We start from the raw sequence: 21,092 nt of genomic DNA on the forward strand, positions 1-21,092 counted from the left end.
CTCCCTTCCAGAGACGGATACCTTCCACCAGCCCAGGGTGCTCAAAGCCCCCTCCAACCTGCCCCTGAATGCTGCCAGGGAGGGGGCAGCCACAGCTTCTCTGGGCAACCTGGGCCAGGGCCTCCTCACCTTCACGGTAAAGAATTTCTTCCTCATATCCAATCTAAATCTATCCTCTTACAGCTTGAAGCCATCACCCCCTATCCTATCCCTACATGCCCCTGTAAAAAGCCCCTCTCCAGCTTTACATATGAACATGTACGTTGAGAGTTTGAATCTCCTTGCTGTCATTAGCACTACTGAGAACTGCAATCCTCCCCAGGCACTGGCAGCAATAAGTCTTCCCTCTGCTGTATCTCATTTTTCACCACTTGCTTCTAATTTCCTCAAAGGTTTGTTTGTTTTTCAATTTCCTGATGAAGAGCTGCTCTGCTAAACCTGACTGAACACTGGCACCATGACGAGGCAAAAGCTTTTATCCCTGGTCATGCTGCCCTGGCAGCCCAGCCCTACTATGAGTGCATCCCCACAAGCGCTGGTGGGCACCAGTCGTATTGAGGGGAATCTCTCAAGTCTAATCATCATCCATCCAGCTTCAGAAAACAGAGACAACTATCCTCTCTATACACCAGATAAAACTAACAGCTGCAAACAGTAAAAAGGGAGGAAGAAGTGAAATGACTTTAAGGCGGGAAGTTATTTCACTCCAGCACCTCTCAGCAACGAACTCCACCTCCTCTGTCAAAGACCATCAGAGCAGCGAGGCTTTGGCATCGAGTCTATGTGTAGTCTTAAAATCAAGCACAGGCCAAGAAACAAGGGAAAGGGTCACCCCGAAGGTTTTTACATCAGTCTCTCCTTCCTAACAGCTTCCCACTGTAATAGCAACTACAAATTCGGCTAATGGAACTTCTCAAGCCCGAGGACTGAGTACAGCTCCCTCGCCAACTAATATACCAAGAGTCATTTGAAGGTACTCACAGATGAGCTCTGACACTCAATTCTGAGCAGCAATCAAGCAAGCACCAAGAATTATAGGCTTCAAGACAAAGGGGCCTCTTTTGCTGTTGTTTGTTGTTGTTAAATTAAGTCAACTCAATTAGCCCCCTATATTGCAGCCTTCTTATGTTGATCTTTCTTTGGTCTGTCAACCAGGCTCGTCCAGAACTTCGAACCATTTTCAACTAATATTTCATCACTGTGCAACTTCAGCTACAAACAAGTAATTAAAGCTAATGAGTTTTCCTTTTTTGCAGCAGCAGCAGCCGCCACCATTAATACCAGTTGACTGGGTTTCACTGAAGCATAGAAAAGGCTCATGACTGAAAGAATGATAAATGATTTATGAGCAACAATATTTACTAGTGCATATTTTAGAGTAAGCCAGCTCCATAGGCTTTTCTTGCAGGTCTTCTTCAAGAGAGTAAAAAAGAAAATGATAAAAAACAACACTAGATGTGGAGGAGGAAGCCTGGAATATTTAATCAAGGACCTTGCATTCTGTTTGTAGCTGTTTACATTTTGCATATTCAAGACACCCGGCTCTTTCAAGTCAACACTCAGCTCTTCTTCCTACAATGTTGTTTTGTATACATTCCAATATTGATGAAGTTATTGACATATTTGAGACATAGTTCCATAACATTGGGGGGGGGGGGGGGGGGGAAGAGGAGTGCAACTTTACTTTTTAGCCTAAATTGAGTTTTAAATACTCTTCACAGAGCCAGCCCTTCTGCTTCTCTTCTCAGACTCTACTTGGGACATCCAATTTCCAGATCTGCCCAGTTCATATTATTCCTCAAGGAAGCCACAAAGACAAGCCAAGAATCTATGCAAATGAAGAAGAACCGAGTCATCAGAAATAACAGCAAAAGGGAAACAGGAACAGTTCTACCTACTCTGAAAAACCCGTTTTACAAGCCATCAGATACATAGCTCTTACCTTGCTTACGAACATCTTCCACAGCTGCTACCAGCTCCTCTTTAAGGAACTGGCTCTCCTTCGCAATTTTGTCTCCTTTCTCCAGGAAATTCTCTGTTGCTTGTTCAACTGAAGCAGCCAAAACATGGGCCTTTTTAGAACGCCCTCGCTTTTTATTAGAGGGGCCCTTGTTGCTAGTGTTAACCAGTGTTGTCACCTAAAGGGACAGATAGAGGAGAAAAAACAAAAAAAAATGAAACAAATTAGAAGCTTATCAATTTGACAGCAAGGCTACATCCATTTTTTCTAGACAGCATATTGCTAATACCTGCACTAATGCCAGCTCCGAAGGTTAAACTCACAAACAAGTGTTTTTCCACGTCTCTCTAAACATTACCATGCTTTGATTCCTTAGATGAGCATTATAAATTCAGCTAAACTGCCAAGAGATTTTTCTTATCGGCAGCAGACCTGAAAATATGATTTTAAGAATCGACATCTATTTGTATTTTTTATAAACTGCAATCTCAGTAACAGACCAGAGCTATCTGGCACCACGTAAAACAAAACCAAGTTGGGGGTTCTTAGTTTGGGATAGTTCTCCAGGCATAAGACCCAAAGTTGAAGCCATTGTCCACAGAAGTCTAGCAACACAGTATCTTTTCAGTCTAAACCAGTACTTAAGCCAATGGACTAAATGCAGAGCAAAGAACTTCTAGAGCTCGTTATTCCCCTAAAACAACCAAAGCTGACCCCTCACAATCCTTCTACAATCAACAAATATTTCAAGCTTTATCTTTTAGACTGAAACCCTGCTAGGAGCTGGTCACCAGCAGCCAGATGGCCACCAAGTACTCTGTTAGCTCAGGACCCATCCCCTTCACTCCAAACACTGACAGACGTCACAAAATCCATGCACACTTTTTCCATTTGCCTTTTCTTCCCTCACCCTTTCGTTAAGTCTAGGAAAATACATACAAAGCTACTCCAGAGGGACATTAAATCACAACACTAAAAATATTACTACTCTGAAAAGCCCAAGGATTTCTGACGTAAAGATTGTCAGAGCTGAATCCATCTTCCGAGTAGGTTGATTCAGAGAGGCAAAGCCGCCAGTTGCGAATATCGCTGTTAGATAACGGGGAGCGTTTGTATTGGGTAGTCTCAGTTCACCACGTACTACAAATAAAGAAAAAGTTGCAACAAGGCAACTTACTCTACCCTCCTCTCTGTACTTTGCCAGTCATATCATTCACAAAATTTGGGATTGCCAGTACAGCCTATTGTGCTACTTGAGGAATAAGTTACAGACATTGAACTTGGACTAAAAGGTCCTATAAACAAGTTTGCTCAGTTAAGTTTGCCAGATATAGGTGAGAAACAGTAGAGCAGCAATGGAACATTAGTTACTAACATGCATTTCTGCACGTCTAAATGAAATACTGTGTCTTATCAGGTGCTGAAGAAGCACAGTCTTTTTAGACCGGTTCGTGCCCAACAAGTCTGTTACAATAAAACTGAACAAAGTTACTTGTAGGCTTTTTTCCATCTTTAATTTTGTGATGTATTTACTTCTAAAATTTAAGCTTTGAAAGTTACTCAATTGAAATTATACATCAAAACAGACAATAATCCTTGTGGAGGTTTTTTTTGCTCTCCTTTTTTTTTCCCCTACCTGTGTAACGAGAGGCTCAAGTAGTCTTTCAACCGCCAGTGTTCTTATCTCCAAGCTTTTGGGGTCCCATTTGAAGTTGACGTTGCCTGCAGTAACAGCAGTCATTTCTAGAAGAAGAAGAAAGCTACATGAATACATTTTTTATTACTGCTAATGCTGTTGGAATGTATTTTAAAAATAAACTAAAATAGAGGCTACTAAACAAACAACACATCCACTCGGTGTAAGCTAAGGTTATACTGGCTCTGAAAATATCAGTTTTAATTCAACAGTTTAAAAAAATTGCTTGTTATGATAATATAAAGACATTACCTGTATGTTTTAGTTAGAAAATGAAAACAAAACCTAACAAAGCAACCCACACCAAAACCTATTCAAAAGACACAGTATTTCATCAGAGCAATGACAAGACAGGCAATGTCTGGTCTACTCCTCAGTGGTCCCCAAGCAATGAAGAAGGACCTCACAGGTAATGGGGACTCCTGACCCACAAAGCTGGAGGCCAAGCAAAAAAACCCTTCCCGATTTCTGCTGCCTCCCTTCAGGGCCGGCTGTGCTGTGCCAGACCGGCTCTGAGACATAGCCCCAGGTCTTGGGGGAGCAGATGGGAACACCTCGACTTCAACAGACCAGAAAGCTGACAGTTTTCTTCAGCTCCACCACAAGCCACTACCCCAAATGCTTTGGCAAACCAGGAGCCAGGTTCTAACCCAACTCATTCAACCTACCCATTCATCCAATTCACCTTTTGGAAGCACAAAGCTAAAATTGCAACTATAAGCCTTACAAAGCCAGAAAATCCAGTTGGTTCGTATTTAACAGCTTATGTACCTACTACACTTCCCCTTAACATTTACATAGGAGGGAAAAGCAGATTTGCATGAAGAGATCTATTAAAAGCTGTCACTGAGCTGTTCCTTCCCGCTACAGTTTTATATCAACATCCCAATGGAGCAGCAAATATAATTACAGAAAAAGTTTTGTGAAAATACTAAAATAGCTCTAGTTTTGAAACCAGCAGTCTAAAAAAAAAGTTAACTACAACAGATCACTAGATTAACACTGTGATGCTGTACAGCACAACAGAGGAATAACCAGAACGATAATTTCATCTAAAAATGGATTTAAATTATTTACAGGTCCATAAAACCAGTTTATACTACTTCAGACTTCATAGATTCCAGCTCTTCCTGCTTTGGGTTGCCCTCAAAATTCAAGATTAGAATAAAGCCATGTTTGTAACTTATTATTTTTTAAAAAGTCAGGAAAAGAAATACATTTCCAAAGTCTCCTTCCACCCCTTTGCCTAAGCACCTACTGTTGAAGTTGTTTTAAAGCTTATTAGTCAATATTTTTAAATCTCACTCTGGACAGGGCATTGTCTGCATAGCATCTCAACAGACAGATTGCTGTGACAGCACCAGATGTCCCCGAGCTGCCAGACGAGCACAACGTCCCATTATTTTTAAGAAGCAGGAGGCAAGGCACTAATTTTGGTAACCAATTAGGTTTACAACACATACCAACAGCTAACTGTTTTATACCGACACTGACGGTTAAACATGCAGAAACAGCACAGACGTGGCTGCTTGTTAGCCCATCGAAGAATAAAATCTCTGGGGCGCTTGAGAAGCTCAGCCTGAGAGGGCGTGAAGAAGTCAGGGCTTCATGTCACCGGGCTTCGGTCAACAGCACCTTCGTGGCAGGCTGCTCCCGAGACACCACACAGGCTCTCTCACACCACGGACACGATACAATAGAGTAAGTACTTGCCACACTGCTGAAAATACATCTTTGCCCTGAAAAGCCTACATGCTGTCATACACTGAAGTACAACTTTGCAAGGTGCAAAGCAGGAATATTCGCCCAACCTGCATTCAGCTTTCCACTTACGCCCACGGTCCAAGTGCCCACACTGCTGGAGAGAAAGAAAACTTACGAAGCTGAAAGCTTAAAAAAAAAAAAAAACAGGAAGAGGCTGATCCATGCTAGCATACATATAACATTTCTGTTCGTTTAAATCGAAAAGCTTGAAGGTATAGACGAAGGGTCCCAGCTCCCACCACAGAAGGCACGCCGGGCTGCAGCTCCAGAGACACCCGGTGAGCTGTCACATCCCTGCTGCCGCTGGCAGGTGGAGGGTGGCTGCCTCCTCTTCCTCACCCCACCACTGGCACTTTCCAGCAAGCCCTGTGAACTCACCAACTATGCTTCTGCCCCTCCTTTTTTTGTTTTGTTTTTTTTTGCTGGTCCAGCTTCGCACTGGCTTGCGCCGTGGCCCAGAGGCGTAGATGCTGGCACAGGGCAAGCTACGAAAAGACCTTCAGGCACCGCCCCCCCCCCCCCCCCAGGTAACATCCTACCTTCAGCAAGAAATTTCACTGTTTTATTCCCTCTTAATTAGCTCAGTGTGAATACTTCCTACATAAGAAGCCAAAAAAAATCTGCTGAAAGCCTGTATGGTTTCTGAGAAACATACCCATGGCTCTGGAAACCCCGTTAGGTTTCTAGGTAAAAGCTGTTTCTATATATTTAATGCTGTTCTGCCTCTCGCAGAAACACAGTGCGGGACGAGGTAACGATGAGGAGATGCACTAATTGTATCAATAGGATAATGAAGGCAATTCATCTGAAAACACGCTAGTATGATAGTTCACGAATTGGCCAAAAGTAAGTGTCTATAAACCCACTTAGTATGAACTTTATTGAAATTTCTGTAAAAAAGCATAGCTTGATATCAAATATGCTGTTTGGCAGCAATGACTTGGATATCATTTGTACATCGCAGTAAATATGTTTATTCAATTAAATACTTGTGAAGAACACAGAAACAAGCTATAGCCTACAACACATGTGTGAATGGGGTGGGTTTAGGGGACAAAAAGACAACCGCCAGGGCCATGTTACAGCAGGGCTGCAGTCCCACCACAAGAATGCTCCTGCTCCCCGGAACTTGCCCTGTCCCTGGGACTGCTCAAGCTCTTGCCTCACCGAGTTCATCTACAGTAACAGGTAGTAAACCAAGTCAGAGGACATTGTAGCAGAGCGCTTCGTTGTTGGCTCTTCAAGAGCACACAACAATTCCCATGACGACTGTAATAACTGTAACTTCTCATAAAGACAGAGGACATCCGCTGGAAGACGAACCCAACCGCAGGCCAGTGTAGCACTGGTTTCAGACAGCTGGGATGACCCAGCTGACACGGCAACAGGTTCTCCACACCACAGGCCTACCACGCACAGGCATACAGCAGCGTATGCACTCGAAGCAGGAATTTCACAGACAAAGCAGCACAGACCACACAGCGGAAGAGCGTGAGCGACGCTGAATCTCAAGTGCTGGAATTTATAGCAAGACACCACTGCACAAGGAGTTGTGGTTGCCCAGCCTGTGGTTTCACAAGCAGCAGCAAAGCTGCTTTAAAACCGACGTTCATCCTCTCACACCCCGCTAGGAACTCATTCCCTTCTTCACATCACTCCCCCTCTGTACTGGCACAGCTTTCCCCACGGCTGAGCAATTAAGCAGATGGGGAAGAACTGATTTGGCTGGAGGGAAAGAAATCCATTTTTGCAGGGTGGGCTGAGACACCCATCCGGTTCACTGTGCCACCAGAGATACCACTGCGAGCAGGCCTGGCGATGGCGACAGGAGATGGCTATGTCAGCTGGCACTGCTGGCAAAGCCATTCAAGTGGAAACACAGGGCAGAGTTGGATGTCACAGCCAAGCCAAACCAGGTGCCACTGAAACCAGAGCATCAAGCAGAGCCACTGCACAGAGCGGGAATGCCCGCCCAGCACATCTAATGCTCAAACACGTGAAGTCCCAACCTTAAGCCATGCTCACAGCCCAGCACGTTAACTGTAAATCCTTCAGGTTATACTGGCCACGATGGTGCTCATTATTGTAGTAGATGGTTCGAGAGTGGTGCAATTATGTCTTACCAGGGTTTAGTGAGCTTGCCAGGACGTGAGGGTGGGGGAAGGACAGGAGTTTAAAGAAGCCACTTTCAGAGTTTCTGTTCCAGGCAATGAGCAGCTCTGCAAGCAGAGCCATTCCAGGACAACTTGCCCCTGCTTTTTACAAAGAATCAAGATCTCATCAACAGCTAAAGCTTGAGAACATCTTTCCATTCTGCTTCCCACTACTTCCAGCAAGCGTTGCTGCAGTGTTGGGGTTGATGTAGCTTGAGAGTCAGCATGACTAGGCCGCTTAAGCAAAACAGTTAGCATAACTGAACAGGCCGCTGGAAAGGGCAGCTAAGAATAGCAATTGAGAAAGTTCTGATAGTGCACATGATGTGGGTTAGCAAAAACAAGATGTGTTCAAGGACGTGGAGGCGGCCTGTTGCTATTGGCGTTAGTGCATAGTTACCAATCATAAGGCAATATGGGGTGCGTGAACAGTGCGTGATTTATGTCTGTAGCCTATCCGAATAAGCGTGATCGCGTGTGCAGATATGAAAAATGTATATAACCACGCAAGCAGAGCAATAAATCGGATCGACTGTGCATTGTACCAATGTGTGAGAGTCATTCCTGTCCCTGCACGGATGCTGAAACTCGGCACTGCAGTCCTACTGCTCTTCTCCCTGCCACAAACCAGCCTGGAACGAGCACCCACACTGGCATGCACCTGACGCAGTGAGCCACTTCAGGGAGCTAAACTGGTCTGAGAACAAGCCGGTAACTATACAAGTTAGCTTGCCAGCTTACTGTCCTGAAGGAGGTCGTAGGACTGCACAGGGAGGAGCATGGAACTGCAGCAGCACTGAGACAAGCTCTGCTACAGAGCTGCACCCCAGGGCAGGTCCCAGCCCTGCTTGGGAGCGGTGAGGGCACAGACCCCGCGCAGAAGGATGCAGTCAGCTGCTGGGGCTGCATTCACATCCCACGTCAAACAAGCTGGCCTGCCAGGAATGCACGGAAGGCGATACGCGTACAGTGCTCTTTCCACAAGCCACAACTAAAGGTCGCAGTGTTTTCAAAAACTGGTAATTCAAGATTGTAAGAATAACTTCACATACCTACTTTCAGAATACTGACATGCAAATAATTTCTAGACTTCGGCAAGTACAGAAATGCAGCTCTGCAGCTTCTTTGCAGAAGTGTCCCAAAGGCACCCAAGGCTTCCAAAAAGCCCACAAAGGAGCACTATTTCAGCAGCGAGCCCTGCACACCAACAGAATCACGGAAAGGGCTAGTGCTCATGGTCCACGTTGCACTCCCACGCACACCCACAGGCAGTGCTGGCTGTATCTCAGGCACTACTGAGCTAGTACGATCGACGTGCTCTGTACCAGGAGGTCCTGCAGCCTCCCGACCTCTGGACCAGACCAAACCTCTTTCGGCTACACTGCAGAAGGTCTAACTGCCCATCTCCTCTGATGCAGCTTCAGTCCCACCACCGTGTGCTACCTGAAGAGTCTTTCACATGCCACCTTCTACCAATCTTCAAATTTTAACTATCCTGACAGGCTGCTTTCTAAAAGCTTTTAACTACATTCACCGTTCTCTTTCGGTTTTTCTTAGCGAAGACCGTATTCAAACAGTGGTCTCACTAGCACGGCGGGGGGCTATCCTGGGCCAAGCACAATAGACTGCATGCTGAATTCAAGCATTATGCCATCCAAAAAACCTAACAAAAGAATAGAGTACAAGAACATTTTATACCTGGGAGGACACTCTCCATTTTAATGCCCGTTCTGCTGCCCACCTCATAGTTCCCTATTTTGTGCAGCTGATTGCGTCCAGGCACAGTACTATGTACTTGATTGCATTATTTGGCCACTTATTACTTTCTGTCATATTTCTTTAAGCAGTCAGTCGTTTTGAATTATAATCCTGTCCTCTACCATGCCTGCAGACTGTCTTTGGATATTCTGTGCAATGCAATGACAATAGCCCTTATTCCATCACCCAGGTCACGAGCGTGGAACATGGTGGGATTCATGAGAATGACCCAGCTTCATCTTCCAGCCAGAAAGCGAACCAGCTTCCCTGTTCCCGAGGGAATCCTTTTGGTTTGGTTTGTTACCGAAGTACCTAATCCATCTGATAACCAGCAGGGAACCTTCACCCCTGCTGAAAGTAGAAGACAAGATAGCAGATAAAGATCTGTGGGAACTAGATATCTAACATACCCCATTAACACAGATCTTCTGAACATTTTTAAAATCCACAAAGGTTAAGACACACTACACATTAAACCCAGCTCACACGCAGGGGTTTCATCATGCCCCACTGACAGTTCAAAACTGTTTTCCCTATAACTAAGAGTATCCAGAAAAAAAAAGTTTCATTCTTTCCCTTCACTGTCTCCAAATAAATTTGTTTGCCCGATTCCACAGACAAGCACTACTCCTCTCAGCAGCTGAATAGCTGCTAGTCAAGGATGTTTGGTATATGCAATGCTTTTCAAGGAAGATTTAAGGGGGTTTGATTTAAGCTGTTTTTATTTAATACCAAGTTACACAACTAAAAACAGTCATCCTCTTCTGACATAGCCTTCAACCTTAAATCTCATCTGCTCAGCTACCAAATCTTCTCCTCCACCACAAATGCCATGAAGGCACTACCTCCTTAGAAATCCTTACTGTTAGAATTTCACAATCTGAAACATTAATACATACTCAGATGTTGCATTGACTATATTCTTTGACTATCAAAACATTTCTGCCATCTGTGTATGCTCAACTTTGCTACATATTTTTTCCCCACAGACTGTAGCAACCAGCCAAGAAAAAAGAAGAAATTCTGGTTTAGATAAGCCTGTTTCTCACCATTACCATTCCAGATCCAGCTTTCATTTGTTCTCTGTTGCTCTTGTGGAGCAGGCCTACAGAAAGGCATGTGAAACCACTCATCAGAAAGCCCTGCATAGCTGGTAACAAACAAATCCTTCTCGACTTCTCAGTTTGTACAGCAAAGCTTCAGAACTTGCTACTGAGTTAAGAGACACAACCTAACCTGGTGTCCCTACAAAAATCAGTGAAGTTTTATAACTCTGGTTTCTCTTCTACATGGGTGTTCTCTCCTGCTTGCTGCCTTGCTACTGAAGCCAGGAGCGTGCCATAGAGAGCCCGTCACCATTTCCCCTCTGGAAGCACAGCCCACCTACACCATGAAACATGAAAGCAGGCATGGGGCGTATCACCAGATTAAGATGCAACACACTTGCCAAAGCAGTACATGCTCTGGCCTAACAGCTTCCCAAGTGCTATAGTATCCTGGATTCAAGTAACTTACTTTCATTCCAAAAAACAGGAACGCACTCTGTAACAACAGGTTTTCACACCTGCATTTTGGTCTAGCTATAATTCAGAGGATGGAAGGCACATTCTGCAAAAGCAGCTTCATTGTGGTTTTCCTGGGACCACAGCAGTGATTTCACAACCACAAATAAACCGTTCTTTTGGAGACATCAGTGCTAACAACAGCCTCTTGCCTTCAGTTACATAAGCGTTAGGCTCTGATCATTTTATTTTTGCCAGGATTGTTTTGCCTCAAAGGAGCTAGAAAGGAGGTGCACAGCAAGCCAAATCACAGCAAGTACGGGCAATTAGTGGCTTATTTATGTCACACTAAGGCTCCAGTTCACGGATGGCGTCCTAAAAGGATGCAAGAACCAAAATCATGCTTATACCCATTGAGCTGTCCAGATGGTTATCCCAGTACGTCCCGACAAACGTCCAATTTATTTCTGTAGAGTTCTCAGTTTCCAAAACTCAAGCAGGATTCCAACTAACTGACGGGGTTCCAGAAAACCAATAGGGTATCAAGACACTGCTTTAGAAGACACACATGCTTTTTCTAAAACAGAGAATCTCCTATATAAGAAAGATTAATTTTAACATTCTAGCTGCCAAACTTTATATTTGGGAAAGGGAGAGGACGTCTCATGAGCAGCGAGCTATTACTATTTATAATAAAACGCTCATTCTGTCTTTACAACGATGTTGGTCGCATTTTATGCTGAAGACCTGCACTACCAATACCCTGAAACATAACTTCCAAAATCAGAACAAGTAATCACTACACTTGTTATGGCTGTATTTCATCTGTCTGCTCTCTGGAATAGAACTGTGACACTCTGGCCATGCAGAAGGGTAACACACCTGCATTTCAACCAAACAGCAACATTTTTGTGAACTTCTCTCTGCAGCGACGATAATATCAAACCCCAGCCCTCCCACAGCCACATTTCTCACATTTGAGCCTACAGCTTAATGGTTAGCACTTTCACACAAAGTAAGCAGACTCAGCCTGCAGAGGCGATATCAGGGCTCAGGTGAGACCTGGACGTCTGCTGGACCACTTTGATTCAACTACTGAGAGCTCTTCCAAGCCCTCACAGTGTCTCTTCTCACCCCTGAGGCAGAAAACTCTGTGAAGCTTCCCTAAAATCGTTAGGAAAGAATGGAAGAACAGCTTACTGCCACTCTCGGAACCACAGCATGTATTTCAGACCCTAGGGATACACAGTCAGTGAAGATATAACTAGGCTGTGGCTACAGAGCACGGCTCTTCGAACCCCAAACTACGCTAGCACAGGTTCCAATTACGAATCTTAAGTTAGCAATGAATGCAAGAAGGGGCTACCTTTTAACAAATTGATTTTTGCGAAAAGTATGCCTCAAATAAGAAAACGTTTGTTATAAATTAGCCTACTTTATCAGTTGGCAGAAGAATTTGCCAGTGCTGCAAAATCAATTCTTGCTTAGCTTGCAAAAACACACCGATGGCTGGCAATAAAAGGAAAAGAAAACCTGGGTGTTTTTGTTCTGATCATCTTCAGCGCTCGATCTGCAATAAAAAGTGCTATTTAAGCTACACAGTCGGAAATAACCAGAATCTGACCCCACTCAAACCACATTTTCAGTCCTAAATTCATATGTTGCTATGCAATACCCTTCAGTGTTTTTAGCTGACCACATCTTCTAAATCTAGACCTTCACTAACAATATTAAAACAGTCACAGGTATACAAATACTGGAGTTGTTTGAGCTGACATGCATGTTTTGAAAAAATGAGACTCCTGTAATTGAGCTTTGATAAGAGACAGTTTGCTTAAACATAGTGGAAATGAACAGTCTTCTATTAACAGATACTAAATACCGTATTTCTCAACCGCATGCCCAGCACAGCAGCAAGTAAAGACACTGAAACAAAACTTCATAGTGTTACAAGAGCGAAAAAAGTTTTCCATAGTTTTCTCCATTTTCAAAAGCTACTAAAAGAAAAGCATCCACTGAAGCAAAGCAGAATATGAGGGTAGAGATTCTTCAAAGTAAAATGTTTTCTAAAGTTTTTCTACAAAAAGTCATTTACAATTCCTTTTCCAGTCCTTCACTTTGATTCAGGAACACTCTGTCAGTCTTATCTCAAAATTACAAAACCGTTATTTTTTTAAAGAAAAAAGAAATAACAAAGGCCACAAGTGATAAGGCTGGGAATTTCACTTTATGCTCACAGCAACCTTCAACATCATCTCTTAGCTATGAACAATGAATTAGTTTCACAGGAAGAATTGCACCATCACTGCGCACCCTCAGACAACTCTTAACTTGCAGCTCCACCAACACATGCTGAGTGCCAAGAAGGGAAAAAAAAAAAACCACACAACACACCCACAAAAACAAACCCCAGGAAGAAGAGTGAACATGAATGTAATGCACAACCCTTGTTTGGACGAGTTAAGCGTCTTCTAAATGACTGCAATTATCTGGAGGAATAAGCAAGGTAGGATGCTCTAACACACACCACCTCCTCTCCCCGCAGACTGCCAACAAGGCTGCAGACACTGAGAACAGAGAGGGCACCGGCTGAAGAGAACTTTGCAGCTTCTCTAGAAGAGCAAAGCAAGGAATAATAAAGACACACTGGTGTGAAGCATATTTGGATGCTTACCAGAGTTACCTGCAAAGCCATAACCACCTTCTGTCAAGTACAAACCCGCTAAGCATGCACGAGAAGGAGAGCTAACAACCATCCACCCGGACAGGAATCCTTTCGCGTCACCCCCTCGGCATACCGATGACCAATTCAAGCAACTTTTGTTTAAAAAAATAAGTCACTGACCCACCCACATTTCATAAAAGCAACAGGAAGGAACCAGAAGATCTGAGAGGAAGGAGTGATTGCTTGGCTGGTCTTGCTGGAAAAATAAGGATTTTAAGCTAGTAACACAGCCGTTTGCTGAGTGGAAACCAACTTATATCTGATTAAAGACACATTTTCTCTCCCCACCCTTCTCCTCTCCCCCAGGAACAGGAAACAAGACAAAGCCACCGAACAAAAAACAGATGAGCTAAGAAATCCTGTTCAATTGGCAGTGCACCAGCGCTTTGCCGCTGGTTCTGCTGAACACCGCGTCTTTCCCTGATAACAACTGACTTTTCCCTAGGCCCACGATAATATTCTGTTAGACATAATCAAATCGTCTTAACCAATTCCTGCAAATTAAGTAAAACAGCCTAAACCACCTGATGCTAAAGTACTGATGCATACAGAGTAGAAATTAACTTTGTTTTCTTGAGGTTATAAGCTTTTAACCCTGCACAACTAATTAGCATTATTCCATTTTGCTAGAAATAAACCTTCCGGGTTTGTTTTTTTTCCCGTTTATTGCATTTTCTGTCATTATTTTTTCCTCCCTAACCCCAGCTACAAGAGGGGGAAAAAACCACCCACACAATGGCACTGCACTCTTCACTATATCAGTCCAATATAAGAGTATTGTGACTGAGGACTCCACGAGCTGTGGAAGTGCCATGGACTAAACAAATATGGGATATGCCCACTTTCCCAAAAGCCTTCGCCACATCTCCGCTCTCAGGACGCATTGTTTCATGCTGGTCAGGAAACGCGTTTCCAGCTGTAACAGCCGTGGTTTGTAATTAAACACATCTTCCAAGAAGTAGAGTGGCAGTAACTACAAAGCCATACTTCATACAGAAATTTAAACCACTCCAGAGCTTTTCATACAGCCAAACCAGATCCTTGCTTCTTACTCTCTCAAAAAATCTGTCGTGTCTTTCATTTTCACTTGTACCTTCTATGAAGCATTTCAACTCTCAAGCAGGTTTCTACGTTTAGCAGCAATTAAGTCATTGAACTGAGCCCACTGAACACGGTGAAGGGACAGACAGCTGCCTCCTGCAGACGAGCCCAGCAGCATCAGAAGCCGAGCAGCACTGCTGCCAGCGCTGGGCACCAGCCATGACAGCCGCTGGACCAGTCTGCAGAACAGAAGTCAGCCCAGGCTTGGACTCCTGGCTCAGGGAGCTCCTACGCTGCAGGAGCTTGGCACAGCACCTTAGGGAAGCAATGCGACTTTACTACCCTTTTCTCATGGTTTTATTGCTTCCCTGTTGCTTTCCGTTTTATGGATGGCTTTATACAGTGCCCTCACCCAAGAAAGAGGTTGGGGGGGGGGGGGGGGGGGGGAAACGACACACGACCCTGGGAAGGGAATCCAAGTAATTGTCAAGGTCAAATAAAAAGAAAGGTGGCAAGGGTCAAATGATGATCAGGGAACCAGAAGGGGACACCAGACACCTTCCCAGAGGCATCAAAGGAGCTAGAGGATACTGCTCAACAGTGTGACAAGCAGTGGGAATGGAAACGACCCCCAGAGTTTCTGTCTTCCTCCCTCCTTCTGGGGGTGTTAAGAGCAGCTTGGCCAAGGCCAGGTGAAGGACTTGTGATTTAGGGCCTCAGACAAGGGCTAGGCTAATAAAAAGCTGATGGGAACCAAAGAATCAAAACCTCATGATGAGGTCTCCATCTCATGATGGAGACAGGACACAAGGCTGGAGGGACCTCGCAGCTATAGTAATCCGATCGCATCAAGTCCCCCAACTTCCAGCTCGGCATTCAACTTCTCATCCTTTAAATGAAGAAATAATTTAAGTTTTAAGATGCTTAGACTCTGAAACACCTGGACATTGCGTACTGGTCGAAATGAACTTCACTGCAAATTGTATGTGATGTTTCTATGAGACTTGTCACTTGCATGCATGTCCACAGTCCATCATGAACTATCCAATACCTCAAGCAACTCTTCAACAGTGAGCAATGAGACTCGCTAGGTCTTCCAGTCATGCTGAAGGAAATTAGTTTTACAAATACATATTACAAGGACATACTTGCAAGAGAGTGGGTAAAGAACAGGCAGCTTGTACACCTTGATTAGTTGCGTTTCCACAGAGGAACACCCACTTGCACCTTCTTGCTTCTCAGCATACCACCAGTTCTGTCCTCTGCTATTCAGCAATGCTGTTTCTGGATCTGTTATTCTAGTCAATTAAAAAGAAAATTTACCCATCCACAGCTTCACCTAATCTCAAGAGGACTGTGCAAAGATAAATACTGCCCTGCTCGGTGTTATGCAGGTTAAAAAACATTGTACAGGCACACAGCTCAGCTTTGCTTACACAAAAAATTAAACTGCCCCTTTTGGCTATGTGAAGCCATACACACTCTGCTAGTGCAGCCCTTGTGCAGACCGTTTATTTCAGTGGATCTTCTGTGCTGAGTTTGTATGATCCAGAAAAAGATACAGAAAGAAGAATCTCCCCCTTACAGCCTTAGATCTGCACAGATATCACCTGTAAAAGTACCCAGAACAAAACAGTGAATGAAAAGTCCCTGAACCCTTGGAGAAGTGAGAAAGGCAGTGGGAGGGGAAGACGGAAAAACACACACATGCGATCAAGGCCACAAGTTCCTGACAGTATTAATTCTTACTGACATCTTATTAACTGAAAGGAAGCAAATGTAATATTTACCTAAATGCCCTCTTGATCTGAACAACAGCAAGCACAGAAGTGTCTGACCTATGCTCTCTCCTCCTTTCCTTCAGTTACTCCCCAGAAAGAGAAAAATTTAAAGTCTTATTCCCCTGATCCTTCATCAGCTATCCACAAGTCCCCTAGTTTCAGTTTATTTCTTAAAGTAGATGTTGAACGCTACTCCAGAACAGGGTGCACTAATGGGTTTACAACATATTCCACTCTAATTTCCACTAACATTGCATTTGTTCCCCCACATCAGCTCCACACAGAAATTCTTCTTCAGCACATACAGTCATACACACCTGTTCCGTAACAGGGCACCACCAGCTTAGAAAACTGGACGTGGTTTGGAAAAAATGCACACCGCAAGCGTAAGTTCTATCTCATACTATAAACAGTGAAACCCTAACTGCCACATTGCTGCTAGTTCCCTACCTTCTTTGCTCTCAACCTCCTCACTGCCTTGGAAAGACTACAGGAGTTTAACTCACTCTCGGATTGTAAGGTACATCAAGACCCCTCCCCTCCTTGTGCCATTCAATAATGTATTAAAACAGATCCACTGCGGAACCGACTGGCATTCAGCTTGGTTCGATGTTCCCAGTACTGTTCCACTCTCTAGCTTGGTAACTGTTATCCCTCCACCTACAGCTGTGCTCGCATTTGCTTCTTCCATCCACAGATGCCTGAACTTAAAAACCTTTCAAATGAGATTCTCAGGAGTCTAAATGATTAATCAAGTAGCTGCCTCGTAAATTAGAAAAATTATAACAGAATGTCAATAGATTGGGGGAGAATTTCCCTTTGCAAACTGTGTTAATGTAGATCCGCATATTTAATAATTTCTATCACTTTACAAAGCACGAGGAAATAAGGTTACTCCTCTCCTATTCTGCCAGAGCTATTTATAAACATGTCAAAGGACTAGCAGATGTTTTCCATAGTACATCTGGGATAAACGAACAAAATATATGTAATCATGTTTAGGGAAAAGGTAGCGGGCTCTTTAAATACAATAGTCAAGGAAGAATTACGAATCATATTTAAGTATCTGATTTTTCCAGTAGAATAGTCTATACTAACCCACTGCACACCAGAAACCGGAGTTAACACACTTTCTCACCCTGACCGGAAGATAGGAAGGTTCAGTCATTCAAGAAAAAAGATCCCACTTACAGGTGCAGTGACTGCATTCCTCCTGCAATTCCTTTACCTCATTAAATCTATTTGCACCCAGTTCTGCTTAGCAGCAGAGCAGGTCACTCTCAACGCTCGTCTTCAGTGTAGCTCTTCCAGCAAGGGAGCTGGTATACAATTTTGTGGGTAGGCTCTATTTTAAGTTTCAAACGCTGGATTAAAATAGTATGGAGTTAAAAGCAGTAATTATCAAACATCTGCACTTTCTCTAAAACTGCAACTCTCTTTAACCAACGCGTGAGCTATAAACTCACTGAATGGAGCTATTCCAGATTAGCTATCAAACTAAATTAGGGTGAATTCCCAGAGTAGTAAAGGATCCAAATCCTCAAGGTTATATACATTAAAGTTCCGCAGCACAAGAATTTGAGTGATTTCCAGTTAAGGCACAATAGTAGAAAACAACAATAGGCTTTCACCATCATGTTGGATAACTGTCTCAATACATCACTGTCCTAACAAAATAATAATCAGTCCTCTTTTATTCATCATTTTTGCTTCAGTGTCCAGCAAAGCCAAGAGATGCCAGTAAAACCGAGTACAGCAAGTCCTTTAACAGAAGTATCATGGCCACACAGGTACTCACTCTAGACTAGCCTTACTATCCACCTGTGATGACTGGTTTTGCCGCTAAAAATTTTTGTGAGCTTAACTAATTCTCTGCATAAGCAAGGTAATTTAGAAATCAAATAGTAACAGTGGATATAATTTCAAGGCAGAGCTGAAGTCCCACTAAAGCGTATTTCCAGCTCATAAATATTTCTACTAATGTGGATTCCTTTGCAAGATCAGTTTCTCGATTTTACAGCTGCAAAAGAAAGATATTTATACTGCTGAAAAAAACACAAATTACTTTTCTATTACATCTTCCAGTTAACTTTATCAGACCAAGGGAAACCCTATGAAGAAGCTGCATGTTAATGTCTGCCGTTACATGTCAGCACAGAAATCCCGATATTTCACAAAGCTTGAAAATTTATTCTGGGGTAAATATTTATGTTGGTATTTTAAATCACCAGTTGGGGGGTGGGATTACTAATCTCTGCCCGCTGTGCTCTCCCCTGCCACCCTGTGTAAACTTTTAATCTCTGATGCAGAGGCCTATTATTAGAACTGGCTGAAAAAAACCCAAAGACTGAAGGCATGTTGTTTATTATGGAAAAGGTTAGGGCAAGACCTTTTTAAAACAAAGCTAATAAGCCTTTGTTTCTCCTGAGAAAAGTCAAAAAACATTTCCTTGATGTTTTAAAAACTGTTTCCCTGTAAATAAAAAACAATGACTCAACATAAAATAATGCCCTTTTGAAACAAAAAGTTTCAATTCAGCAGGGAGAAGCAAGTCCTACACCTAACATGGCCTTAGCATCCCAAGACAATCCAAAAGGTACCTAAAAGACCACACATATTGCAAAGTAAGCTGGGCTTTCGCCTCCATTTAAACACAAACCAACCCAGGAGCTGGAAAAAAAAAATCCAGAGCCTTTAGCCGGGCTTGAGAGCACTGGAAGGCCAGTGTGGGCAGCAGGGCTGAGGATGGGCAGCAGCACAGGATGGAAGCTAACAGAGCCTCTCCCACCTCCCCCGCTTCCCCACCCGCAGCGCAGGAGAAACACAGGAAACCACGAGTAACTCCAGCAGCAACACCACCTTTCACACAACCCCCGTCTCAAAAAACAGAAAATGAAGGAAGGAAAAAAGGGGTGGTGGGCAGCAAAGAGCTTCCAGTCTAGTTCAATACAGATACCCCAGACGCGCCTTGAGTCACGACTTGGAAAGCTGGAACCAGGAGGTGGCCATGGAGGCTCCCAGCAGCACCCGTCACCCCGGGGCAGGCAGGGAACCAGCTCTTCGCTCAACACACGTGTGCCACAGGCTTCCCCACCAGCTTCCAGCCCGAGAGGTTCCAGACGGTGCGAACTGGCGGGAGCGATGACCGACAGCCAGCCGGCACGTCCGGCCCAGCGACCCCACGGCCACGGGGACACACCGGGACGCCGGGTGCTCTCCCTGCTCCTCGGCTGTGGAAAGTCGCCCGGAACTTCTGGCCAGAGGAGCAGAAGCGCTCGCCTGCCCGCTCGCCAGCGGAGGAGAGATGGGCGTCAAGCAAGGCGGCGGAGCCGAGCTGAGGAGCGGGGGGGGCTCCCAGAGAAGGGAGGCTGCCTGAAACTGAAAGGAGAAGTCGGGCGAGAGGGAGGATGGGTGCTCCTCCAGCTGCCCCGCCAACAGACCCGGGGGGCCGCCCGCAGCGGCGGGAGGAGGAGGAGGAGGAGCAGACCAGGGCCGGGACCGAGCCGGTGCCGCCAGCCCTGCCAGGCTCACCGCCGGAGAGCGGGGCGGCTCTGCCCGGCTGCGCGGGGAGGAGCCTCCACCCACGGCCCCGCCGCCGCCGAAACTTCTCCGGCAGCCGGGCTCGGCCGGCGCTTCTCCTCCGGGAAGCGACGCCCATCGACTCAACGCACGGCTGCGCTCCCGCCCCTCCCCAGCCGGCCTCACGCCGGCCTGGCCCAGCGCGGCCTCCGAGCGCGGCCGGACCGGGCCCAGGCCCGCGGCCCGCTCCTCTCCGCCGCCCCGGGCCGCGCTCCCGCTCCGCTCCCGCCGCCCCTCGCGGAGAGCCGGCGGCCGGGCAGGGCCCAGACCCGCCTCACGGTGCAAAAGTTTCCAAGTGAGTGAAAGGGAGCGGCCGGTGCCGCCCCCGAGAGCCTCCCTCCCCCCAACTTTCCCGGGGCGCAGGGGGATCGCCTCACCGCCTTCCCGCTCCGCTCCGGCCCCCGGCCGCTTTGTCTGCTCTCGGCCCCGCCGCCGCTCCCGTCCCGCTGAGGAGATCGGCTCTTCCGGGCGCCTCCCCGCCCCGCGTTCCCCGGCCCGGCCCGGCCGCTCTTCCCGGCACCGCCCGCCGCGCCGCCCCCGCGCCCTTCCCGGCACCGCCCGCCGCAGGTGAGCCCTCAGCAATGCCGCCCGGCCTCCGCCAGCCCCGCCGCTGCGCTGAGGGACCGCGCCCCGCAGGCGGAGGAGCGGCTCCCCCTCAAACCCCCTCACGGCCAGGCTCTCCCAGCCCGCTCAGGCGTCCCGTTCTGAGGGACAACCCGAAAAAGTTCCGGCTGCAGCCTGGCTTCGTCCGCCCGAGGCAGCGCGGGACGCGGGAGGTCTGTGGAGGGGCGGTGGGTGCTGGGTTTTGGAGGAGGCGCGGGGGAAATTACAGCTCGGTTCCCCTCGGGTTTTGTGAATTGGTGGTTTTTGAAAACCTAAAATACGTTAACGTCCTAAAGAGCTTTCAGGAAAAGCCTTGGGTTTATGCCGCTGTCTCTAGTAACGAGAGTACAGGGGACGCGGGAGACCCCTGAGGCACGAGCAGGGCCAGCAGAACCCCTCAGAAGAGGGGACCCAGCCTCAGCCGCAGAGGCTGGTTTGCCGGGGGCAGAGCGGTCTGTAAGCGGGGATTTGTTTCAGAAGTTTCTCTGAAGAGTCTCAGCGAGCCTCTGGTGTGTGAGAGGCCGTTTTTA

At 45.9% G+C, this 21,092-nt stretch overlaps 1 protein-coding gene across 1 annotated transcript in view; it reads right to left on the reverse strand.

Annotated features, from left to right (window-relative positions):
• Positions 1–20,418, reverse strand: part of CTNNA1 (catenin alpha 1) — a 119,942-nt gene extending 99,524 nt beyond the window's left edge. The window contains exons 1-3 of the mRNA XM_075442013.1: positions 20,337–20,418; positions 3,597–3,703; positions 1,943–2,138 (exon numbers count right to left, since the gene is read on the reverse strand). Of these exons, the coding sequence (XP_075298128.1) occupies positions 1,943–2,138; positions 3,597–3,701 (301 nt within the window). The 5' untranslated portion in view covers positions 3,702–3,703; positions 20,337–20,418. The remainder of the gene's footprint in view (positions 1–1,942; positions 2,139–3,596; positions 3,704–20,336) is intronic.
• Between the last annotated feature and the right edge of the window lie 674 nt (positions 20,419–21,092).

This window comes from Opisthocomus hoazin, chromosome 23, assembly GCF_030867145.1.
Source record: "Opisthocomus hoazin isolate bOpiHoa1 chromosome 23, bOpiHoa1.hap1, whole genome shotgun sequence".
NCBI classification, from domain to species: domain Eukaryota; kingdom Metazoa; phylum Chordata; class Aves; order Opisthocomiformes; family Opisthocomidae; genus Opisthocomus; species Opisthocomus hoazin.